Below are 26,761 nucleotides of genomic sequence, written 5' to 3' on the forward strand. Positions count from 1 at the left end.
TCAGAATGACATCCTGTCGGTAGGGGGGGAAATGCCAGCAGGGCAGGATGACCCCAGAATTTGACGGGCTTTTTATCTAATAGTCAGAGAGGAAGAATAATAGAATGAACATTTATTTGAGACAGATGAGGAGCTCCATGACTCAAAGGACTCAAGTCTTGCATCGGAGTACTTGGTGGCAGGACCGTCAGTCATGTTTCCGTGGTCGCTGCTACTGTTGCTACCTTGGCAATAAGTGTGTCACTAGGTGCCAGGAGAAGGGTGAGTGACTTCTTTTAATCACTCGCCTTGTCTGCTTGCCAAGAGACAAGATGAGAGAGGTAGGTTGAAGTTAACAATTGATCTCTAAGAGGAATCTCACTGTCTACGGGGAATGGAGACTTCAGAAAAACAGCACAGTCTGGCTGCTGGTGAGCACACCAGGGTGGTATTAGCACTCTGTATGCAACCCAGTCCTATCTGTGATCGACTACTTTTTACACGAATATATACTAGTGTCAGAAGGCCTCTTGGAGGGGGTGAGTGATGGAGAGCTGCAGAGCAGAGTGGGGCACATTAGCCAAAATAGCCTTCCAAGCCATGCAAAATCAACTCTGCCAACTCCTGGAAGTGATTCCCTAACAAATCTGCTTCGAGGCTGCTGCTAAGCACTCATGGGGACACAGGAGTCCAGAGAGGCAAACAAAAGAATGAAAGCAGTCATCAACCAGCTGTGTATTTATTCTCCTACGGAGAATGCTACAGGCTGCAGAATTTTCATCTGGAGAGTAAAAAGTGTCTTTAAGCCTTATGGGTCTTGTTGTCCCCATGGTCTGCAAACAATAAATTAAAAAGTCTAGCAAATGTGACAAAGGAAAGCTCATCTCATTAACTGCAGGATCTTAAAGACTTTATCAACAAAATTAGACAAAAACAAGTAGGTAGAAATACCCCTGGGGACCATGCAAGAATCCCTGAGAAACCTGGTTAGTTGGACTCCCTTAACAATTGAAGCTCTACTTCCCAACCTCACAAGTAATTGGATGGGTCCCTGAGTCAATGCAAATCCATTCTCTCCACCCCCTTCTCATCCTCTTGGGTGAAAGGGAGCTAGCTATCAGCAGAGCAAGCATTACCCAGAGTTTGATGGAACATTTGCCCAACCTGGAACCCTGGAAGGAGTTCAATGTAAGGAGATAAGGTCTAGTAAATCCCAGAGAGGAATGAGGTATCTGACATTTGAAACTATTATTGGAAACCATGTTCACTCTGTATGAGAGGTGGTGGTTCTCATACAGAGTGAGGCTCTGCCTGAAGAAAGGGTGCCGTTACAAAATGCCACTTTTGGTATGGGATAACAATTTAGACACGTCATTTGTGTATATATGTGCATATGGCTACATGAATATATACTCCAATAAGAGGAAGAATAGTTAAGTTTAAGACAATACATTAGTAAATTATCAACACAAAACAGCAACATTTGGATAATGTATGCACTGTGGGTTGTGGACAAGAACCGTTTGTAAGATAACAGAATGCTGATTGGCTCACCATACCTGTCCACAAGGTTGGGTGAGGGCAGGGTATCTGCGCACCCTTCAGGTGAGAAGTGACATTCTTGATGGAAGGTTTTCCCCCTCCAAGAGGTAAACAGAGGTGAGGCGCCCCCTCTTAGTGCTTATCTTCCCTGGCCATGGCCCAATGAGGTCCAATGGAGAATCGGGGACAGAGACAAAAGAGCTCTTCAGCAGCTGAGAGTACTAGCAAAGGAGTGGAAGGAATTGTCTTAAGTAATTTAGCCAAGACAGCCTACTCTGACATGGCTTTTGATTCAAGGAAAGCCAGCCTAGAACATAAGTCAGTTAACAAGATAAATTAAAATCATATCAATTCAAGATCTGCAGCTTCAAACTTTTTGTTTAGAGTTTAACACTTTGAAGTGTTACTATTGTTTGCTGGTCTAAGTGTCCCATCACAAATTCTTATGGATAGGAATGTGGCCATTTCTTTATATTTTCCCTGAGACCTGTTGTCAGGGGTCCTTGGAACTGTCTGAAGATGTTTATATTGACTCTGTATCTACATGAAGTCCTCTTAAAAGTTCTGGTCAGTGTGTGCCTTGAGAAAAAAGCTTTTTATAAAGCAGATGCAATATAATCATGTCCTGCCAAAAGTGAATTCTCTTGCTGGATAAATTATTGGATGGACTTCTCTTCATTAAAACAGTGGGAAGCAGAGCCATGTTCAAGTTTTCTGAACAGTTGAGAGGCTCTTCCCCCAGTTAAATCAGAAATATGGTAAGATCATCATTGACTCTGTTCTTGGGGATTCCCACTACATAAAGTTTGTGTTAGGTAATGCTGGTCCTTGGCAAAACTGATGATGACCAAGACTGGGATTTCATACCAGGTGAGCGGGCAAATGATGATCGATTTATTGCCCTAGAGAGCAATAGATTGCTCTAGAGCTATCATTTTTCAGCAGACAGGAAAGAGGGAGGAATAAGGTTTGGCCCTTCACCATAACCTTCCAGCGGTAGCTTCCTCCACTCAACTCACAGGGTCTTCCTAGGCCAGTAACAAAGCCGATTCAGATAATTTCCTCAAAGTACAGCTGCAAAAGCAGCACTTCTTGGAGAATATCTGGAGGAAGACAACTCCTCTAGTAATAGTTAGATGGTGGTTATCCCCTATCCTTTCTTCCATCGTCCATACAACACTACTTTTTCTGAGCCACGCAGCAAATGTGTCTAGTGTTGTCAATAGGCTAAAGCATGGGAGTGATAAGAAGCTTTGCATTTACTTCTTGATTTTGAATATCCCCAAACTTGGGTTTCTTCAAGGACTCAGGCCTCTGTGTCTCTGGGCATTTTTACAAACTTCTTAAACGGACAAGTAATGGGAGTAGCTTGCTTTATTTGCCTTTTACATCACTAATAATCTTGAGTCACAACTGGCAAGTGGGTTTGAGAGCCCTGGGTTTCTTTGGAACACTACAGAAGAGATGGAAGCAGTTGCAGCAGAAGCCCAGGTTTCCATGAAGAAGGAAAAGAACTACTCTTGAGATCTATTCCAGTTGCATCATCATTTACATTAGCGGGTGTTTATGTGTATGCACACGTGTCTACATGGTCCAAACAGTGGAGATAGCATTGGGCCAGTAGTCAGGAGACATGCACGCAAGCCCCTTCATTTCCCTGGTTTAGTTTTCCCATTTACAAAATGGAAAGTGGGAATGAACCATGCATTTTTCAGGTCCTCATGTTTGTGGAATGTTGCTTACTCCCTTTTTCCTTGGTGCTGTGAGCATGAATTAGAGGAGGAAACTTGCTATCTCTAAAATCAATGGATAGTCTCACCATATAACCCAGAGATGAGCTTAGGATGAAGGTGGGGGACCCTGCCTCGTAAGAATCAAATATATAGTTGCTTTTCAAAAAGGAGATTATAGAAAGGGTCAGTATTTATCATAGTCACCCCTGACCAACAGGAGGGGAACTACATTTTCGTCCTTTGGCAGAGAGGTAGTGACAGGAGATTTCTAGAAGCAGAGAAGTACAGGCCAATCTGGATGGGCACCAAGCACAAACCCTTCCCTCACTGCTTTCGTCTGAATCCACAGACACACATGTGGATCTGGGAGCTTATGTGTCAAAGTCATTCTATTCTTGAAATTCACGAGTGTGATTGAATGATTTCTGGCATGGGAACAACAGAAAAGTGATCAAACCGGTAGCTCACAGGGAGACCATCCTAAATATACTGGACATTGCCAACTCCCACTAGAACTGCTAGCAATTGCTTAAAACCAAAGGAGGCTATGCAGTGCTAGAGATGCCTTGCGGGTGACATTACAGGCAAATAGCACCAACTCCTTTCCACTGGCAAACCCTAGTACATTTCAGGTCTTAAAAGTGGCTGATTTAACTTTTTTAAGAAAAGAAATCCCGCCCTGTTTGGAAGCTGATTGCCAACATCGGAATACGATGTGGTCACAGTTCCTGAATGGAGGCTCTGTAGGTCTTTGAGGGGTCAACAGAGATTTTTCCTGCTGATGGCCCTCATACAAGTTGGTGGTGAGACATATGGAATTATTGAATATGCTGTTGTGAGTCCGAGCACATCCAGGTAGGGTCATTGGTGTTTAATAGGAAGGAAAATGGGACTGAACATCATGTTGTGTCTCTATCAGGCCTGGGAGCCTGGCTTCAGCCAGCTGTGCCCCAAAAAGGTGTGAGGAATGGAGATTCTCTGCCAAGGTGTTCCTGTTTCATTCTCTATTCCCAAATTCGTAATTCTGCTACCATGACCTGAATGTGAACAGAATCGGTTGATTTCTGAGACAAAAAAAAAAGGGGGGGGGTAATTTCAAAGGAGTGGCAAAGGGCACTGGTACGAGGTTATATGCGTACAGTGCTGTAGTGGACCACAGAGTTATAGTCGGGTGGTGGGCTGTGGCATTCGAGGGTAGAATCCAGTGGCATGAAGGAAGTCTCTTTCATCTGGTCTTCCTCTTCAACTTCAAGGGTTGAATATTTCACAAGCTCCATCTCACTCTCCCTCTGAAAGGACTTCTTATTCTTCATGACAGTACTCAGGCTGGTCAAAGAGAAAAAGAAACATGTTTAGCCCAGAACTGATCATTTCGGAGATAGGAGGGCATATTTTAGACGGAGAGATGCCAGATGTTGGCAGATATGCAGGAAGACTGAAGCTTCTTTTGGAAAGATCAAGTTTTTCCCTGTGGGGAAGCCAAAGGCCGGCGCAGGTCTACAGAAATTACAGTGACCCGGTGCCAGGCAAATGGGGAAACTCAAGAAATAAAAAGTGTGGTCCCTTCTGGCAGGCAGCTTTTAATCGGATTGGGGAAAGCCATTAAAAATATTTACAATGTGGCATGTGTTCACTGTCAAAACTGCCTCAAGGCCCAGGAAACTCTACAGAGCTGTGAAACTTTACAGAGCTGTGTAACTTTTGACATGTGCTCCAACTTCTTCACCTGTAGGACAAATACGATGAAAGAGAGTTGGATTGGATGGATTTAAGCTCTTTCTGGTTCTAAAATCTTCTTTGACTATTTTTGGCCTATAAAAATGGCAACTACATATAGTTTAACCTCAAGCTTTGAGGCGTCATGCTTCCTGTTATAGAAAGAATACTGTGTAACCCTGGACCAGCTTCTCCTGTTCACTATTACTCACTTTGCTCATATGTAAAAAGGAGGAATGAAAGCTCTCTGAGGAGGTAAAAGACTTGTACTAAAAAAAAAAAAAAGATACTGAAGAAACGGAAGAAGATTCAAATAAATGGAAACATATACTGTGCTCATGGATAAGGATAATTAACATCATTAAAATGTCCATAGTACCTAAAGCAATCTATAGATTCAACACAATTCCTGTCAAAATACCATTGGTACATTTCACTGAACTAGAACAAATAATCCGAAAATATATACTGAACTTCTAAAGACCTTGAATAAGTTCAGCAAATTTCAGAAAGATATTTTGCATCACACTACATAATATCAAAGTATACTACAGGGCCACAGCAATCAGAACAGCCTGGCACTGGCCCAAAAACAGACACATAGATCAATGGAACAGAAAAGAGAGCCCAAAACAAACCCACACCTGTATCATAAATGGGTATTTGACAAATGAGGCAAAAATATACAATAGGGTAAAACAATCTCTTCCATAAGTGGTGTTTGAAAAATTGGACAGACACATGCAAAAAATGAAACTAGACTGCCTTCTCACAGCATATATAAGAATAAACTCAACGTCAATTTAAGACTTAAATATAAGACTTAAAGCCGTAACATAAAACTCCTAGAAGAAAACATAGGCAGTAAACCCTCTGACATTTCCCTTAGCAATATTTTCTCTGGTGGGGGGTGTAGGGGTTGGGGTGGAAAGGAAATATTTAAAAAATGGGAAGACATCAAAATCTAGGGTCTGGCAGAAGTAGTGCCTGCTTCAGTGTGGTTGGGAGGGTAATAATATGGGTGTAATCATTTATAGTTTGAATTTGAACATTTCCCCTAAAGTGTCATATGGTGTGCTTGAGTGTGACAGTTATGTTACAAAATTACATCCTTATGATTTCATAAGAAAAGATTTTGTAATAAAAAGGGGCATTATTTGTGCTGGACCCTGTATTTTTGCACAGGAAAGGAAACCATCATCAAAATAAAAATACAACCTATGGGATGTGATTTACCTACGATACATTTGATATGGGATTAATACCCAGACTTTATAAAGATCTCAGACAACTTAAAACCTGAAAAATAAGCAACCCAATTAAAAAACGGGCAAAGGATCTGAATAGACACTTCTCCAAAGAGGACATACTGATGACCCCATAGACATATGAAAAGATGCTCAACGTCCTCTGTTGTGATGGCTGACAGTTGTCACGCTCTGCCATAGCTGCTGGGTCTCATCATAAGCACACAGCAACAGAGGCCAGTGTTGAGGGCCAGGCCTACAGCAAACAGGTATATAGCTGGAGCCTGACACTCTACCTGAGATGACTCTATCATTATCTTTGTTCTGAAACACACTGTGACTTATAGCTGTCGTTAAATGTTTATAGTGTTAGGAGCAAAATACCAACCAATGAAGTGCAAAATAGGCTAGACTCGAATGAACCAGGTGATGTGTAAAATATGGGAAACTTTGACAGCTAAAGCTTTTTAAAAAAACATTTATGTGACAAGTAATGGAGCTTCAGTACACCCAGGTCCAACACAATATCATTGGAATCACACAAATTTTTCAGCCAATGACTCAACGATGGGATTGGGAACTGCTGCGTAAATGCTGCTCCTCCTTGGTAGGCTCCCTGTAAGCCTCAGCTCCTCTGGGAATCTTCTACTAAGCCCATGAAAACCTTATATTTTGTGTATATTAGTAAAAGTTACCCCTTGTTGACAGAATCCTCCCCCCGATCCTTAATGAATGGTAAACTAACTCTGTGAAAGGTGTGCCTTCCTCTAGGCACGCAGAGCTGTCTCAGGGCGTAGGGATTGTCAAGTAGAACATGAGCTGGATTCAGTCCCCATTTGCTCCCTGAGCTGAGCACCTGTCTGTGTCTGTTTATCCAAACTACCCAACTGTAGATGTAGACTGTGCCTCTATGTCTTAACCCTACACTGATTTCTCTGTTCTCTAAATTCTTACCAGTCTCAATCCACACCACTTACGTAGGCCCCCTTGACAAAACTTCCTAGACTTGTTCATAATCATGCACGTCTTCTATCGCTACTAGATCGTCAGGTATTTTGAGTGGTCTTATTCTACACCATCTCTGTGCCTAATGATGTTGAACACGAAGGTATTTAATATGTTTCTTGTTCACTTGAAGTGAATTCAATTGTGCTTAGTCTTATCCTCAGCTGTCCTTGGGCCCTCGCCACTTGCTATTAAACATCCTCTGTTGGCAGGGACACTGTTTTTTATCTCTCCTCATTTCTATGTGGAGGACACGCTGTGAGAGTAACACTGCCTTCCCAATCTCCTAAACCACCCCCTCACTGTGAGAAGGGAAGTTAGTTATCAGATTGGTGAGAAGTAATTGCCCTGCTTTTCCCAAGTCCTTCCTCTCTTTAAGACTTTGTTGGCAGCAAAAAAAAGTGTCTTTTCCCTGAGAGGGAACCTGAAATTTTAGGGGAAATCTAATTCAGGACCATGTTAGCAAGTCCATCTGGCTGCAGCTGTAAACCAATTCTCTAATCTAGTTTATGTCAACAAGAAAGCTACAGTGAAGACCTTAAATTGGCACTATCACTTGTTTTAGTTTGTTCAGAACTCTGGGAAAAGAGTATAATTTATTGATCCCCTCTTTCAGACAATGACTGATTTTAGACAACTATCCTTGTTAACAGTTTTCCAAACCAGTATCTCAAAGAAACAGAAGCTACTGAATCTCACCCGGTTTCAATGGTCATGTTATTGCTCAGGGTCTCCTGTACGGGGTCCAGGGTCATGAATGTAGGCGTTCCGCCACTGCCATTCAGAGGTATGTAGTCTTTGCCATCCTGCATGTGAAAACAGACGTGTCCATCATTCGCAAGGTACAAATAACGCTAATTGGTATTTGTGATATGCTTTCCTGCCTACATCTGGCTACAAGAAGAGCTGCTGGTCTTCACTGGACAGTTGAGAAGTTTGCTCTACTTTTCTATTTACCTCAAAATTCCTTCCTAACAATTTAGAACCACACCTTTGGTGCCATAGAGGCTGATTAATAAGGCTGCCCTTACAAACTTGTGGATTCAGTGTTTTTTTAATAAAAAAATGTTTTATATAATAAAAAATGTTTTATAAAGAATTGTCCCTTCTTCCCTCTTAACTTCCCCCATCCTCTCTCCTCTGAAATAAACAATCTTACAAGGGGTGAAGGAAGTGAGCAGAAGCGGAAAGTCCTTTATGAAGAGAAACAATGAAGGGATCGAAGATGGCAGCGAGTAGGTGGAAATTACATTTACCTTCTCCGAGCACCAAATCTGAACTACAACTAAATTACCGAACAAGCAACCTGAATCAACAACAAAAGACTAGATGAACAGAAGTCTTATAACTAAGCATATAGAGAAGAAGCTACCCTGAGACTGGGAGGAAGGGCAGAGATGCCAAAAAGGAATGGTCTTGTTCCCACTTGTGGTAGTTGAGAATCCGGATGGATACCTCAGCTGCAAAAATTGCCCCTGAGGAATGCGGAGTCTCAACCCCATCCCAAGCTCCCCAGCCCAGAGCACCGGTGCTGGAAAGGGGAGCATCTGACAGTGAAAACCAGCAGATTCTGACCGCCAGGATGAGGTAGAAAGCTGTGAGAAACGCAGGTTCCCTCTTGAAGGGCCAGGACACAAAATCCTTTTTTTTGCAGCCACTCATCCTGGGATCCCATGGAGGCACCTCAGCTTAGAGCAAAGTGGGATCATACAGGGAGAGACTGGATCGTGTGGCTTTGGGGAGAGGGCTGGAGGGACAGCCACCAATATCCCTGTGCTGAGTACCTTTCCCATACTGCCCAAAGATGCCATCCTTCCTGGGTTGAGCACTCCTCTCTGCATGGCACTAGCCCGGGTGTGCACTAGCCCCTGGGTATGCACAGCAAAGGAAAACAACCTATTGAATGGGAGGCAATATTTGCCAGTGATACATGTGATAAGGCATTAATATCAAAAAATTATTAAAAAAACACATACAACTCAACACCAAAAAACAAACCATCCAATTAAAAAATGCAGAGAATCTGAGCACACATTTCTCCAAAGAAGGCATATAGACAGCCAACAGACAAATGAAAAGATGGTCAACATGAGTAATCATGAGAGATGCAAATTAAACCGAAATGAGGGATCACCTCACAGCTGCCTTAAAGTCTCTGATCAATAAATCACAAACAACAGGTGCTGGTGAAGATGTGGAGAAGGCGGAATCCTCTTGAATTGTTGGAGGGAATGCAGACTGTGCAGTCATTATAAAAAACAACATGGTCCTCAAAAAATTAAAAATGAAACTGCTTTATGACCAAGTGATGCTACTTCTGTAGTTATATCCTAAGCAACCCAAAATACTAATTTCAAAGAATATATGCATCCTATGTTCATTGCAGCATTATTTACAGTAGCCAAGAAATGAAAGCAACCCAAGTGTGCATCAGTGTATGAGTGAGTAAAAGAGCTGTGGTACATATAAACCATGGAATATGACTCAGCCATAAAAAGAATGAAATCTTACCATTTGCAAACACATGGATCAACCTAGAGGGAATTATGCCAAGTGAAATAAGTTAGACAGAAAGACAAATACTACATGATATTACTTACATGTGACATCTAACAAAGAAAATAAATGCACAAACAAAACAGAAACAACCTCATAGGGACAGAGAACAAATTGATGGTGGCTACATTGGTGAGGGTTCGAGAGGATAACTTTTAAAGGGGAAGGAATTCAGATGTATAAGTTATTGCATATAAAAACAGGCACAGGGATACACAGTCAGCAGAATGGTAATAACTATGTATGGTGTCAGATGGGTACTGGAAATATTGGAGCGCTCATTTTGTAAGGTATATCATTATCTAACCACTGTACTGTAAACCTAAAACTAATACAAAATAATACTGAATGTAAGTTGTAGTTGAAAAATGAAATTTAAATTAAAAACATAAGAGTGACCAGAGGGGGGAGGGGAGGCGATTATAAGGGGAAAAAGCCAAGGGTTTGCAGGAACAACTATCAAGGACACATGGACGATAACAAGCGGGGGTGGAAGCAAGGGAGGGAGGTGGGGAGGGCTGGGGTGGTGGGGAGAGCTGGGGGAAAGGCAGAAAGCTGTATTTGAACAACAATAAAAAATGTTAAAAATGAAACAAAACATAAGATAATCAGTGAAAGTACAAATTTTAACTGACTGTATAACTTTGGCTTGAAAAGTGGAGGCTGCTTATGAGGAACATCTTATCAGAAACCGAAAGGAGTTCCTCATTACGCGCTAGCAGACAGATTAGCAATATAGTTGCCCATTGTTATGGGAAAAGTAGAAAATTGGACTAATACATCCAATGATCTAAGGTTATTTCCAACCAAAATATCGATGGTGCCATATGGCTTGTTCTTGTTGCTGCTAATAAAATGCAAGAAGATAGATGTGCTTGTGGGAACAACAAGTTGTTGAATAAAAAGGAGTCAGAAATTGATGTTTTTCAAAATTTTCTGCCTCTCCAGATAGTAAATAATGTGCTCAAATAAATAAACAGCTTCTAAACAAAGAATAGAAGTGACATTGTCAGGAAAATATGGCCTAAAGATCAATCTAGAGAAGAACAGTGTCTCAAGGAATTTTAAGGAGATTGTCCTCCAACATTTTAGCAAGAGTCTAAAATTATAGAAATGCTATGTCAGAAGCTTGTGGGTATGGTTTTGTTCAAATAAAGTGAACCCCAATAAACTTCACGAGAACACCATGAAAGTCTTAAGAAAATTGCATGAGCAGAAACGGTCAACATGAAGTGAAAAGGACAGAGACAGCATACAAGGAAAAGAGGCCATTAAAGTTCCTCAGTTCTGTTGAGTAGTATTCCACTGTGTAAATGTCCCATAGTTATTTTATCCACTCATCTGTTGATGGGCACTCGGGCTGCTTCCATGTCTTGACCATTGTAAATAACGCTGCAATGAACATAGGGGTGCTTATGTTCTTTGGAATTAGTGTTTTGGGTTCCTTTGGATATATTCCCAGAAGTGGGATCATACGTCATAAGGCAGATCCATTTTTAATTTTTTGAGGTATCTCCATACTGCTTTCCACAGTGGCTGTCCCTGTCTGTGTTCCCACCAACAGCATGAAAGAGTACCCCTTTCTCCACATCCTGGTCAGCACTTGTTTGTTGATTTATTGATGTTATTAGCTACACTGACAGATGTAAGGTAATATCTCACTGTGGTTTTAATTTGCATCTCTCTGATAGCTAGTGATGCTGAGCATCTTTTCATATGTCTCAGGGCCCTCTGTATGTTCTCTTTGGAGAAGTGTCTATAGTCAGGTTCTTTGCCCATTTTTTAATTGGGTTGTTTTTTTGGTGTTGAGCTTTGTTAAGTTCTTTGTAAATTTTGGTTATTAACCCCTTTTCAGATGTATCGGTGAGTATGTTCTCCCAGTCTGAGGATTGTCTTATTATTTTGACAATTTCCTTTGCTGTGCAAAAACTTTTAGTTTGATGTAGTCCCATTTGTTTAATTTTTTTCTTTTGTTTCCCTTCCCTGGGAAGATATATCCGATAAGAAAATTGCTACGAGCAATGTCCAAGATTTTGTTGCCTATGTTTTCTTCCAGGATTTTTATGGTTGAGTCTAACATTTACATCTTTGATCCATTTTGAATTTATTGTTGTGTGTGGTGTAAGAAGGTGGTCTATTTTATTTTTCTGCACAAATCTGTCCAATTCTCCCAAAACCATTTACTGAATAAACTATCTCTGGCCCATTGTATGTGCTTGCTTCCTGTACCAAACATTAATTGACTATAAAGATGTGGGTGTATTTCTGGGCTCTGTGTTCTGTTCCATGGATCTATGTGTCTGTTTTTATGCCAGTACCATGCACTTTTGATTACAATGGCCTTGTACTGCAGTTTGATGTTAGGTAGTGTGATTCCTCCAATTTTGTTCTTTCTAAGGATCAGTGTTGCTATGCTGGGCCTTTTGTTGTTCCATATAAATTTTTGAAATATTTGTTCTAGTTCTGTGAAATATATTACTGGGATCACTTACCCCTCCGCCATGTTGGATTTCTCAATATTTTAATGAAGAAATGATATTGTCTCTAATCACATGTACTCTCTTTCAGGGGTTTATTATTTTCCTATTTCACTTTTCCTATAGTATTGTAATTATTGCCCTTAAACTCCCATACACTAGATGATGAGCTCCCCGAGGACTGAATATGAGCACAGTCTGACACTGTAGTACTCACAGCTCCAAGAACTGTGACTTGGTAGACAACTCTAACATGATGCCGAAATGACAGAATAAAGGAAAGCAACGGTCACCTGTTGAACGTTGGCCTGAAGGAGATCTCCAAGACGCCTGACAAGGTCAGAGAAGTGGGGTCTCTGAGTGCACTCACTGTGCCAGCAGTCAAGCATAGTCTGGTAGCTGCAGATTGAAAAAAATACCAAGAAAGTTTTCATTCTCTTATTTCCATTGCTTCTCCAACTTCTCCTATGGATGACACCTGAGATCACACCTTCCCAATCACCCCCAAGCCATATTCTCCACTGTGGTTTTAGAGTGAGGTTTCTGAAAAGCCTGCCTGTACCCACGTCACCTCCACGCGCATTTGTTTCAGGTCTGTGTGCATAAATGCAGGCATACGATCAGCCAGAGTTAGTCCACTTGTAAACCAAATATTTAGAAACCCCTAACTTAAAAAAAAGCAACCTAGTATTTAGGTTTGTCACCAAACTCCTTTGGTAGTAAAAGAATGATGTGAACGGGGAGACTGATGTATTGGTCATGAAGTCAACTGGCTTCAATTATTCTTAGACTGTGGGCTCTCCTCATGATCTAGAAGATTAGAGAATTAGAGTTTGACCTTCAAATATCTTTAAATATCTTTGGAAAATGGTGTAAAAATGCCATCAGTTTCAGATTTTTAAGTGGCAACACTGGTATCCCAGGCTGTACTTTCCAATGACTTTGGCAAATGAGCCATCAACTAACTAGTAAACGCAGTCGCATGCTGAAATTGCTGTTTATTAAAAAGAAATACCCCACTACTGCTCTTCCCTCTGGTAACCACCATACTGTTGTCTGTGTCTATGAGTTTTTCCTTGTTTGTTTTGTTGCTTTCAGTCTTATATCCCACATATGAGTGAAATCATGTTTGTTGTTTGGTGGTATTCCATACTTCTTTCCTGTGTTTCCTCTTTTTTTTAAAGCTATGTTTCAGTTTTGGGGGGTGTTTGTGTATGTGCACGTACCATTGAGTTTATGAAAAAGAAAATTTCATACATACAATAGCCCTTTTTCTTTGACTCAATCTGATCTCCTTTCTCCTTTGCAAACTCAGACCTTTACTGCCTTCCCTTTCATGTTTTTGTTGTTACAAGTTATTATTTATGCTGTGAGTTTTTGGTGATCTCACTCCTAGTTTTCTGATCTTTAGTTCTTCGTTTCAGGTACAGTAACCCCCTTTAACATTCCCTGCAATGGAGGTCTTCTAGTTGTAAATCCCCTCAGCTTCTGTATGTCCGGAAAAGTCTTTATTTCTCCTTCATATCTAAAGAGTAACTTCACTACACATATTATTCTTGGCTGGTAGTTTCTCTCTTTCAGTAGTTTGAATATTCGGTTCCACTCTGTTCTAGATTTTAGAGTTTCTGCTGAGAAGTCCTATGATAACCTAATGGGATTTCCTTCATAGGTTACTTTCTTCTTTGACTGCCTTGAGAATTCTTTGTCATTGATTTTTTGACAGTTTTAATATCATCTACTTTGGAGAAAGCCTTTTTGGATTGTACTAATAAAGCAGTCTGTTTGCTTATTGGATTTGAGGATCTAGCTCTTTCCATAGTTTTGGGAAATTCCCGTCAACTATTTGTGTGAATAGGCTCTCCGTTCCCTTCTCCCTCTCTCTGCTATGCCCATTCTTCTTAGATTGTTCTTTCTGATGGAGTCAGATAGTTCTTATAAATCATTTTATTTTTTTATGCTTAAGCCTCTCTCTTTTTTGCAGTATTTCTGGATTTCTATCTTCGCTATCACTAATTCTTCCCTCCATCTGGTCAGCTCTACTTCCTATGCTTACTAGTTCATTCTTTCTCTTTTACTGAGTTCTTCATGTCCAGGATTTTCATTTGTTTTTTTAAAAGTTTCAATCTGTTTGTAAAAGTATTCATTTTGTTCATTGATTTTGTTTCTGAGCTCATTAAACTATCTGTGTTTTCTTGCATCTCATTTAGTTTTTTTCTTTTGTTTTTCTACTTTTTAAATTTATTTTTTAAAGATATTTTATTGATTATGCTGTTATAGTTGTCCCATTTCTGCCCCTTCACTCCCCTCCTGCCCACATTCCCCTCCAGTTTTTTCAGAACTGCAATCTTGAATTCTCTTGTCATTTATATCACACACTTTCATGTCTTTAAGTTTCTTTTCTGGAGGTTTTTTACGGTGTTTGATGGATTCCTTCTCTTTCTAGGCATCTGTGTGTGACTGGCACTTACTTCTCTATTAGACTCATAAGTCTTTCTATTGCTTTCCAATAGGTGGTGCTGAATCATGAGTTTTTAGTTACCTTGCATTGCTCTGGCTTTTAAGACCTCTGCTGGGTTATGGAAAATGGCTTGTGTTCTCTGGGAAGGTGGGCTTGTCTCATATGTTCAGCTCACCTCTGTCTCAGTGAACCAACCCCAATGGGGAATGTGGTGGGCAATGTGTTTTTAAATCTGTGAAATCCCAGTGCTATGCCCTGTAGCTAGAAGCTGCTGGTAGTCCAGGTATGATGGGTGGGGGTGAAGTGAACTCGGAGAAGTTGGCTGCTTCCTTTGTTGCTTTTCTGTCAGTAATGGTGGCTGGTAGACCTCTGTAGCCTCCCCTCTGTATCCACCCAACCCTGGGAGTAGTCACAAAGCATGCCTGTTGCTTAGGGAAAAAGTGTTTCTGTATTACTAGTTCTTGGGTTTGAAGATAATGTTCTTTGCAGCCTGACACTCACTGCTACACGTTCTTCTGGGGCCTGTTTCTAGCTCTGGGAGGATCAGGGGAGGTAGTCAGGCCCTGTGATTTTGTTTCTCTGACTAGCATGCTGACTGCAGACAATTAGAGCCACATGCCTGTGCTGTGTCCCTGCTCGGGTCACAGGGTTCAATGGCCACCTGTACTGCCCACTCGTGCAGAAATGCCCACTGACGCTCTTTGCTCCTTCCAGCTGAACGGAGCTCCAGCCATAAGCTGATACCTTTCCTCTCTGGGCTGAGTCCTACAGCTCTTCTCCCTTCCCACCTCCCTTATCCACCCCCACTCGCCCATCTTCATCTATTTCAATGCACAGATCTCTCAGACATGTTTGTGCATTGAAAAAAGAATCTGCTGAATTATAGCAGTCCAGATTGTTGAAAGTTTAAGGGGAGACAATAAAGGGATCACTCATGCTGCCATTCCTCTGACATCACTCTCTAGATTCACTTATTGATTTATTCAAAGATCCCAAGAACGTGGCTCCAGTTTGGTATAGGTGATGTGAAACCAAAAACTGTGTGTGACTTGTAGTACTGCGACATTAGCTTTATTGTAAGCATCGGCACTAAACCTGTAATATCTTCGAGGTTTGCCGGTATACTTGAGAAAAGCGAAAGAAGCATGTGGGCATCGAACGAGAGCCCATGTGACATCATCTATCATCTGTGAAGTTTACTTTGACTTTTTTATCCAAAGTAGTTTAGTCTGATGACCCTTAACATGAAGAACTTACATTTCAGGAGTGGAATATTCAGGAGCTCTCATTCGTGTTCCCGCCTTAAGCTTACGGCAGAATTCTTCATCTATTTGCACTCCCGGGTATGGTGAGGCACCTGAGACATAAGAAAAAACACACGTCCTATTCATTCCCATGGAACAAGCAGCTCATCAGGATCTTATAAGACAGAGACTTAAAAAGAAATTCTGAGGAGGGGCAAACAGCTCCAGATCTACACAGAGTATGTGACATAGAACTTCCATCTACCTCGACAATTTAGAGGCCTGACACAAATAATTCTCCCAGAAACCACATATATACATTGTTTTGAGATGAAGATAAAGGTTTTTAAAAACTACCAATGAATTTCCATTGACTTGGCAATAAGTTCATGCTTTTAAATTTTTTAATTTATTGATTTGAGAGAGAGAGAGAGAGAGAGAGAGAGAGAGGCTGATGTGTTGTTCCACTCATTTATGGTTGATTCTTGTGTGCGCCCTGACTGGGGATCAAACCTGAAACTTGGTCTATTGGGACAACACTCTAACCAACCCAGAGCTATGTGGCCAAGCAATAATTTCATGCCTTTAAATGCTATGTTCAGCCATTATCTGTGATTTGCTGGAATGTAACCTACCTCTCAATATAAGGTGGGTGATTTTACTTTTAATCCAAAAACATCTGTTTCTGCAGTCTCTCAATGCTCTTTTCACATTATACTTTAACTATGGCATGCTAACGTAGTCCAGGTCTCAAGAACAACAAGGGAGGAGATTTCCACCCGGAGTGGACATCTGCTTCCTACTCGGGAAATGTAGTCTTGTTGGTACCCAAACCCAAAAAAGAAATAAGGCCTGAGAGTAAATTCTATGTTGGCCAGTGAAAAAAATAATTACAAAAATGTTTAATGGTAAAGAAAAAGCACATTTCCCAAGTTTGAATCACAGTGTAAAGTAGGTTAGGAGATTACCAATGATCAAACCAGAAGTTTCCTTGAACACCTATGTCTGTGCATGGGCGAGCTGCCTCGCCAAGCTCATGACTCTTACTCGGCTGCTTATATTCCATAGTGATGAAAACTCTAAAATACATTTTCTAGGACTTTGAGATTCAAGATGGTGTCAGACACCAAAACAAAGCTACAAGGAACACAAGGAATCAAGGAAATATGACACTACCAAAGGGACGAAATAACATGTATGCATGACACAGAGACACAGACAACAGTGTCGTGAAGGCCAGAGGGAAGGAGGGGCTGAGTGCAGGTGGCCATGGGGGGAGGATGGGGATATCTGTAACAGTGTCCAAAATAAAAATAAAGTTAAAAAATGGGCAAATGACCCGAGAAGACATTTCTCCAAAGAAGTCACGCAGATGCTCAACAAAAATATCAAGTATGCGCAGCGTTACTAGTCATCATAAAAATGCAGATAAAAATCATGAGATAACACCTTACACCTGTCGAAATGGCTGTGATTAAAAGGTCACCAAACAATAAGGGACGGCAAGGATGTGCAGAAACGGGAACTCTCGTGCACTCTTAGTGGGAGTGTAAAATGGTGCAGCCGCTATGGAAAACGGTATGGAGGTTTCTCAGAAAAATAAAAATAGAACTACCATATGACCCACCAATTTCATTTCTGGACACTTATATTATGAAAATGAAAACACTAATTCAAAGAGATATATACATACACTCTATGTTCATTGCAACATTACTTACAGTAGCAAAAATATAGAAGCCACCTAACTATCCATCAATGTATGAATCAATAAAAAAGATGGCATGTTATTTAGGCATGAAAAAGAATGAAATCATGTCATTTAAAACTTCACGTATACATGTCCAAGGTATTATGCTACCTGATATAAGTTGGACAGAGGGTAAATGACATGATTTCACTTATGTGGATTCTTAAAAAGTACTAAGAGAACAAACAACAAAACAAAACAGAAACAGACTCAGATGCAGAGAGCAAACTGAAAGCTGTTAGAGGTGGGGGCACGGGTGCAGAAGATGAAGGGGTATGAGGTGCTCGCAATAATGAAATACGTTATAGTGAAGTCTGTACAGTAGTGACAGATCGCTACTAGATACATCTGGTGATGACACTATAAAGCATGTAAATACAGACTGACCTTGTTGTTCATAACATGATTATTCTAGTGTGTATTTTTACCTCTGTCATCCATCAGTTGACAATAAAAGCCAAGATTTATTTATGAGCTCTCTATTCTGTTCCATTGATCTATGTGTCTGTTTTTGTTCCACTACTATACAGTTTTGAGTATTATAGCTTTGTGTAGTATAGTTTCAGGTCAGGAAGCATTATACCTCCAACTTTAATCTTCTTTATCAAGATTTTGTATTTCTGTTCAGTGTTTTTTGGCTATTTAGGGTCTTTGGTGGTTCTATAGAAATTTTAGTATTATTCATTCTAGTTTTGAGAACAATTACATTGTTATTTTGATAGGAATTGTGTTGAACCTGTAAATTGTTTAGGGTAATAGGTCATTTTAACCATTTTAATCCTCCGATCCATGAGCCAGTATATGTTTTCACTTAACTGTGTCCTGTTACTGTCTTACAGTTTTCAGAGTACAGGTCTTTCACCTCCTTGGGTTAAGCTTATTGCTAAGTATTTTATTCTATCTGATGCAATTGTAAATGGGATTGTTTTCTTCATTTCTCTTTCTGATTGTTATTAGCATATAGGAACATGACAAATTTCTGTATATTAATTGTATATCTTGTTACTTTATTAAAGTATCTTATTAATTCTATTAATTTTTTCATTTTGGTTTAATTAAATTAATGGTGGAGATATGGCTTAAGAAAATTGTATGGGTTTGAAGTGTAAAATTCTATGATACGTCATCTGTATATGGTATTGTGCGCCCACCACCCAAAATCAGATCTTGCCTCACCAAATATTTGACCCTCTTTACCCTTTGCTCCTCCCGTATCCCTCCTTCCCTCTGGCAACCATCATACTGTTGTCTGTTTCTATGAATTTTTGTTCGGTTGTTTTTCTCATTTGTTCCTTTGTTGCTTTCAGTTTTATATCCCACTTATGAATGAAATCATATGGTTGACTTTTTCTCTCTGACTTGTTTTGCTTAGAGTGATGTTCTCAATATCTATCCCTGTTGTTGCAAATGGCAGTATTTCATCTTTTCTTATGGCTGAGTAGTATCCATTGCATATATGTGCCCCATCCTTTATACTTAATCATCTATTGAAGGACATTTCAGTTGTTTCCATGTCTTGGCCACCATGAAAAATGCTGCAACGAGCGTAGGGGCACCTATAGCTGTGAGAATAAATGTTTTTGAATTTGGGTGTAAATACTCAGAAGAAGGATTGCTGGGTCCTATGGTAACTTTCTTAAATTTCTGAGGAACTTCCATACTGGTTTCTATAGTGGCTGTACCAGTTTACATTCCCACCAGAGTGAATGAAGGAAGAGGGTTCCCTTTTCCCCACAACCTCTCCAACACTTTTTACCTGTCTTGTTGATAACAGCCATTCTAAGAGGTGTGAGGTGGTATCTCATTGTAATTTTGATTTGCATTTCCCTAACAGCTAGTATAGTTGAATATTTTTTCATGCGTCTGTTGAACATCTGTTATGTCTTCTTGGGAGAAGTGTCTTTTTAAGTCCTTTGCCCATTTTTAATTTGGTTGCTTGGTGTTTTGGTGTTGGGTTGCATAAATTCTTTATATATTTTGGATATTAACCCCATGTTAGAGCTATTGTTTGCAAGTATTTTCTCCCACTCAGTTGGTTGCTTTTTTATTTTGCTGGTGTTTTCTTTGGCTGTGGAGGTGGGTTTTAGTTTGATATAGTCCCATTCATTTGTTTTTGCCTTTACTTCCCTTGCCTCTAGGGCCAAATTCATAAAATCCTCTCTTAAGAGAAAGTTTTGTAAGTTTAGCGCCTATGTTTTCTTCTATGTAATTTATTATGTTAGATGTTTCAATAAATGATGCTGGGAAAATTGGTATCTTCAATACCCTAAGACATCACCTTGCACCTGATAGCTGATCACAGATTTACCTTTAAATGAAAACCATAAATCCTTTCAAACTAAATATTTTTCTTTTTCAAAACTCTTTCTATATTCTTAGGAATTTTTTACAACTTAAAGAGTTCTGGCTCATTCACCACTCCAGCTTAATAAAGATTGGCAGAGATGTATCGTTGAACCTTCTGGAATGCTATTGTGAAGAAGCAAGTCCTTCAACCCTTATATACTAGTCCCTGTTCTCTCCCCTCCAGCTGGCTCCAACCTCAGGACTTAAGTGAAGGCCCAATCTTATGAGCCTTCTCCCACCCTCCTCCTGGGTCAGGTATAAGTTTTATAGTAAAATTCCATCCATTATGGTATTATACCACTTAAATAAACAGAACCACATATAGTCAGCACAATGTACATACAAATAACAATTTGCACATACACAGCAAGAAGGGTATTTTTCAGTGAAACACTCCAGTGTTTCACTTTCTTCTGCTTTTATTCAGGCAATAGATAAAATTTTAGTCACCCATCTTGGGGTGTTATCAGGTGAATTAAAGAATGTATGGTTCAAAATCAACAAACAAGTGTTGGTGGGAATGCAGACTAGTGCAGTCACTGTGGAAAACAGTATGGAGTTTCCTCAGAAAACTAAAAATGGAACTGCCTCTTGACCCAGCAATTCTACTGCTGGGATTATATCCTAAGAATCCTGAAACACCAATCCAGAAGAACCCATGCACCCCAAAGTTCATAGCAGCACAATTTAGAATAACCAAATACTGGAAGCAACCTAAGTGCCCATCAGCAAATGAGTGGATCAAAAAACTGTGGTACATTTACACAATGGAATACTACGCAGCAGAAAGAAAGAAGGAGCTTATACCCTTTGCAACAGCATGGATGGAACTGGAGAGCATTATGCTAAGTGAAATAAGCCAGGCGGTGAGGGACAAATACCATATGATCTCACCTTTAACTGGGACATAATCAACACAAGGAAAAAGCAAATAAAATAGAACCAGAGACACTGAAATTAAGAACAATTTAACAATAGCCGGAGGGGAGGGGGGAGGGAATAATGGGGTGTAGGGTTTTCAGGAACTACTATAAAGGACACATGGACAAAACCAAGGGGGAGGGTGGAAACAAGGGAGGGAGGTGGGTATGGCTGGGATGGTGGGGAGGGGTGGGAAGAAAATGCAAATGTAATTGAACAACAATAAACTAATTTATATTTAAAAAAATAAATCAAAGATAAAGAATAAAAAAAAGAATCTATGGTTCAGGGGACTGGAATTTCAACCCTTTGGAGAATACACCAACATGTGCACGGCACTTTATAGTTCAAGTAGTACTTTAACATAACAACCTTGTGATAAAGAAATTATTAACCTCATTTTTAGATGAGGAAGTTGGAACCCAGACTGGAGGAACAAGACTGCTAAATTGGTACAGCTAATGAGAAGGGACTCTGGGATTCGAGCTCGAGTCTGACTCAAAGTCACATATGTTATGTTTCTCTATGTATACGGCTCTTTGGCAATATATCTGTTTCATCTGCACCCCAAGTTCCTACCCCGTCTGGTAAGGCATCACATGAAATTGTTCTTTGCTACCTGTCTATCCTCACCGTCCACCACGGTGCACATCGCGGTGCCTTCTCAACACATCAAACATGTTTCAGCCTCTGGGCCTGTGCACTCACTGTTCCCTATACTTGTGATGGTCTCATCCCAGATGGCCCAATGCCTAGTGACGTCTGTTTCTCGTTTTGGGATAAAGAATTTAAATGCTGAAATGCAGACAATTTTAACTGAATAAAAATAAATAAATTAATTAAAAAAATAAAATAAATTAAAAAAAAAAGAATTTAAATGCTGGGCTGATGCAAGGACTCCAACTATGCACCTGCCTCAATTTCTCAATGACTTCAGTGTTTATTCCAAGGAAAGTCTTATAGGAAAGGACCCTGAGTCTCATATCACATGTAGGGTTTGAGTCCCGGCTGTGCCTACTAGTTTTTCTGTGGCCTCATATGCATCGGTACTGCTCTGAGGCTCAGCTTTCTCATATGTAAACTTTGTATAATAATGTCTATTCTAGTTAACAGGAAGTTATAACAATTAAAGGAGATGATAATAATATCCTTAATTGGTTCAGTAACTTGCAATTCACAGAGCATTTTCTATCTACTTATTATGTACTTTCTACAAATGCTGAACTTCTTAAAGAAAAATCGCCGTGTTATTCCATGTGTTATCATTCAATAGTGAGATGGGATTTGATAACATTGTATTTATGTAGTAGTTAGGCTTTCAGCTACCTGAAGGGTCTGCTCATAGAAATAGTCACGAAAGGCTATGAACTGCAGCTATAAGAAAAATAACCAAAAAAACAAAAGATGCGGTGTTACCGAAGACATAATCTGATCAGTGGATACCAAGGGTTATGAAATTCAGATCCTGCTGGAAGTTAATTTGGAAACTGAGAAAAAGGTGAAGGAAGACAAAGAGAAGAAAAGTAGGGGAATAAGAGAGCAAGGGAAGTAGGAGCAATGGCTTATTGAAAGAGTTTATTGAGGCAAGGAAATATGTAATCCATATAACAGATTTCCATCAAAAAAGTTAAAAGAACAATTGGTTAACAGTCATCTGTCTCAAAATGTTGTTTGTTCAGATACCTCGCTGTCCTCAGAACAAGGGATAGTGTGGTGTTCGTGCTTCTACATCCTGGGAAGCAGGAGAAAGGAGCGCTAGCAGCTCTTTTACTTCCTTCTCACCAAGCCTCTCTTCAAAAGGCTCTGTGGGTCAGATGGGTTGTGGGCAGACATTCCTCTCTGAGCAAAGAGCCGGTAGAGAGAAGCCTATTCTGAAACTCAAGTTGTCTGGTATATCAACATTTCTTATTGACAGTGATTCCACATGTGACTCGGAGAAAAACCAAACTGTGTCAGTTCCCCTTTGCTCAAACACCTTTTTCCACCTCTTAAACACCTCTCATCTCAGAGAGAAGACAGAGAGACCGGACACTGCGGATGAGGGCCAAAACAGCCTGGGTGGACAACGCAAGCATCTTCCAATCACTTGATCTCAGTCATCTACAAACCTTTGAATCCTCCTCTATATTCAGTGACACAAATTTTAATTGATAAAATATTTATCATGTGAATTAGGTGCACCTGGCTCACAAACAGGCACGCCTGACTGATTTGAATTAAAAACCCCTGGGTACCGCAGACAGGCCTTTGATTCCGAGTCACGGAGGGCGAACCCGATGTCAGACGCAGACCTAATACATGGTAGAGCATTGTTTTCTTTTTAAAAAGCCTTGTATTGCATTATCTCCTGGCTCCCTGGTATGTTTATAAAGTTTTTCCTCCAGGTGTCAGGCATGTGGGACTGGGAGTCTAGAAGACTGGTTTCACGATTTACCGTGCTGCTTTCTTCAGGGTTCCACAGGACTTAGAAACACTGACGCCACGCTATGGCTTGGGTAAGTTTGGCAGTGTGCGTGGTGCTTAAAAGTAGGGCTTGGGAGTCAGACACACTGGGTTCAAATTCTGGCTCTTTGAAAAGTCTTTAAGAAGTTACTTCATCTCTCTCTGTCAGCACAGCCCTGTCTGATGTGTGTACCTCCTTCCCCCTCTAACCTCACCTCCAGCTAGTCTGAAGCTCACTCATCCACTCCAGCCACAGTGGTCTCCTGTCCGATCCTCAAACTCAGCGGGCACACTCCATTTACTATTTCCCTTGTGCAGTATTCTCTTCTCCCAGATAGCTGTGTGGCTCATTTCTTCACTCTTCAGGCCTTTACTGAAGCATTTGACTTTCTGTGAGGCACTCCTTAACCATTCCATTTCAAAACTAACCCACGTTCTACTCCATACCAATACTCCCTAAATCTCTTCTACATTTTTCTCCGTACTACCTAACACTATTTAAAAGTTTCCATGTTTTACTGATTAATTGTTCGTGGTCAGTCTATTCTGACTAGACTGCGAGCTCCACGGCGGCAGGGATTATCATCTGCTTTGTTTACCACTGTACCTCCAGTATTCACAATGCCTGGCTCATGATAGGCTCTCAATAAATATTTTTGAATAAATTTGATCAATCAGTAAGTGAATGAGACAAATTTTGTTGGTTCTCAGAAGGGTTTTCTGCCTGATCCCATTGTATCCATGGGCCAAGGGCTAAGTTCTGAGGTTGTAGCCAATGTTGACTGGCAATAGTGAGGGGGGAGCAACCAAAAGATACACTTACCCAGAGAGAATATTTCCCACAGCAAGATGCCAAATGACCACACATCACTCTGGATAGTGTAAACCTTGTCAAAAATGGCTTCAGGTGCCATCCACTTAAGTGGGAGTCTTGCCTGGAAAGCCAAAATGGGAGAGAGCCATGAAATAACATCCGTAACACCAACAGCCCCCAAGGGCCTGGGCTTGGGGAATTGTGCCAGTGAACCATGAACTTACATCTCCTTTCCAGACATAGTCAGGGTCTTTGTAGATGTCTCTGGCCAAACCAAAGTCACAGATCTTCACAATGTTGTTATCAGCTAGAAGGATGTTCCGAGCAGCCAAGTCCCGATGAATGCACTGAAGAAAAAGCACAAAGGCGGCTCAGAGGGCCGCCAGGCCCTAGCATGGTGCAGGCTTACAGATTCTCAGCCAGGAGAAAGGCTCGGTACTGAGTGTGGAGAGGAAAGGAATGAAAATTCAGAACAGGAAAGTATCTCAGAAGTGCTCAGCCTCAGATAAAGGGGTTGAAGCTACAATTCACTGATAGACTGAGGAGTTGGTCGGTTCTGAAATTTGGCTGAGTGGGCAGAATCTCCACGACAATGGAATGGTTTCTCCCATTTGGCTACCACTACTATGTTTTGTCCTTCAGACACTGGGATATTACCTCAGAATATACATCTATTCTATCTACTGCATTCTACTGCTAGTACCCTGGGTCCCAGAGACCCTTGTTTTCCCTCACTGACGCCATTGCAAAGGCTTCCAAACTGATATCTGTGCCTCCAGTCTAGTCCCATGAACTACTCACTGGTCCGCTTTGGCCCCCAAAGTCCCATTCCTTAAAAACAAACTTGAGCATGTTCCCATTTAAAAATTTTCTATTTTGTGATGGTTAGAAACCATCGAAGTTCCAATTTCTTTGTATGATGTTCAAAGCCTTTCGTAATCAGTGTCAGGCTCTGTGTTCAGCTATATTTCCTCAGCCCCACACCTTCAGGCACCGTAGGTTTTAGTCTTTAGAACTATGGAACATTTTCTTGTTTTCAAGTGTTCATTGTATTGCTTATAAATACAACACCTGCTGATAAATACAACACCACACGTTCTCTAGACTTCCTTCCACATAGTCAGAAAGCACTTATTTCTATAAATTCTTAAAAAAAGAACAAGAAATTGAAAACTTGTATGAAAAAATAATGAAGGAGAACTTCCCCAATCTGACAAAGGAAATAGACTTCTAGGAAGTCCAGGAAGCTCAGAGAATCCCAAAGAAGTTGGACCCAAAGATGAACACAGCAAGGCACATCATCATTACATTACCCAAGATGAAAGATAAGGAATCTTCAAAGCAGCAAGAGAAAAGGAGAGTTACCTACAAAGGAGTTCCCATAAGACTATCAGCTGATTTCTCAAAAGAAACCTTGCAGGCAAGAAGGGGCTGGAAAGTAGTATTCAAAATCATGAAAGACAAGGACCTACATCCAAGATGAATCTATCCAGCAAAGCTTTCATTTACAATGGAAGGGCAGATGAAGTGCTTCTCAGATAAGGTCAAGTTAAAAGGAGTTCATCATCACCAAGCCCTTATTATATGAAATGTTAAAGGTACTTATCTAAGAAAAAGAAGGAGATCAAAACTAAGAATAGTAAAAGGACAACAAACTCACAACTACTAACAACTGAACCTAAAAAACAAAAACAAAAACTAAGCAAATAACTAGAAGAGGAACAGAATTACAGAAATGGAGATCACATGGAGGGTTATCAGTGGGGAGGGGGAGGGGGAGACTGGGGGAAAAGGTACAGGGAATAAAAAGCATAATTGTTAGGCACAAAATAGGTGGGGCAAGGTTAAGAATAGTATAGGAAATGAAGAAGCCAAATAACTTATATGTACAACCCATGGACATGGACTAAGGGGGGGGATGGTGGAGGGTAGGGGGTTCGGGATGGAGGGGGATAAATGGGAGAAAAAATTGGGGCAACTGTAATAGCATAATCAAAACATATACTTAAAAAATATTTGCCTAATAAAAAACAGCAACAGCAAAAAAATAAATAAATAAAAAGAGTGGACTATTAAAAAAGCTACTATGGATACTGGTGTTTTGGAAATCCACCTCCCTTCCTCCACAAACAATAGAAATGAATGAAAAGGAAGAATGAACACTCACCTTTCTGGAAGCGAGGAACTCCATGCCCTTGGCCACTTGGAAGCTATAGCAGATCAGGTCCTCCAAGGTGAGGGTGTGCTTATAGAGATTCTTCGAATCTAAAAAGCAAAAAAAAAAAAAAAAAAAAAAAGGTTGGAGAAAAAGACTGGTGGTTGAAAACTTCCCCACGATTTTGTAGAGACAGCAGTAGGGAGTAACTAGTGAGGAAGAAAGATCGGTCTTCCACAAAAGCTTGCAAAATGGAGGCAAAGGTTTTTAACAACAGGACCTTGGCATACCTTCCTGTACTATGACCTCCTGTGTATTTTTAAGTGATGGGCATATACTCTTGTGAATCAACATAATCCACCAGATGTCTTCAGGG

At 40.5% G+C, this 26,761-nt stretch overlaps 1 protein-coding gene across 1 annotated transcript in view; it reads right to left on the reverse strand.

Moving 5' to 3' along the window:
• Positions 1 to 2,719: 2,719 nt before the first annotated feature.
• Positions 2,720 to 26,761, reverse strand: part of LOC112300051 (vascular endothelial growth factor receptor kdr-like) — a 161,466-nt gene continuing 137,424 nt past the window's right edge. The window contains exons 22-28 of the mRNA XM_053917169.2: positions 26,398 to 26,495; positions 24,455 to 24,577; positions 24,240 to 24,351; positions 15,971 to 16,070; positions 12,549 to 12,654; positions 7,922 to 8,028; positions 2,720 to 4,580 (exon numbers count right to left, since the gene is read on the reverse strand). Of these exons, the coding sequence (XP_053773144.1) occupies positions 4,382 to 4,580; positions 7,922 to 8,028; positions 12,549 to 12,654; positions 15,971 to 16,070; positions 24,240 to 24,351; positions 24,455 to 24,577; positions 26,398 to 26,495 (845 nt within the window). The 3' untranslated portion in view covers positions 2,720 to 4,381. The remainder of the gene's footprint in view (positions 4,581 to 7,921; positions 8,029 to 12,548; positions 12,655 to 15,970; positions 16,071 to 24,239; positions 24,352 to 24,454; positions 24,578 to 26,397; positions 26,496 to 26,761) is intronic.

This window comes from Desmodus rotundus, chromosome X (assembly GCF_022682495.2).
Source record: "Desmodus rotundus isolate HL8 chromosome X, HLdesRot8A.1, whole genome shotgun sequence".
NCBI lineage: Eukaryota > Metazoa > Chordata > Mammalia > Chiroptera > Phyllostomidae > Desmodus > Desmodus rotundus.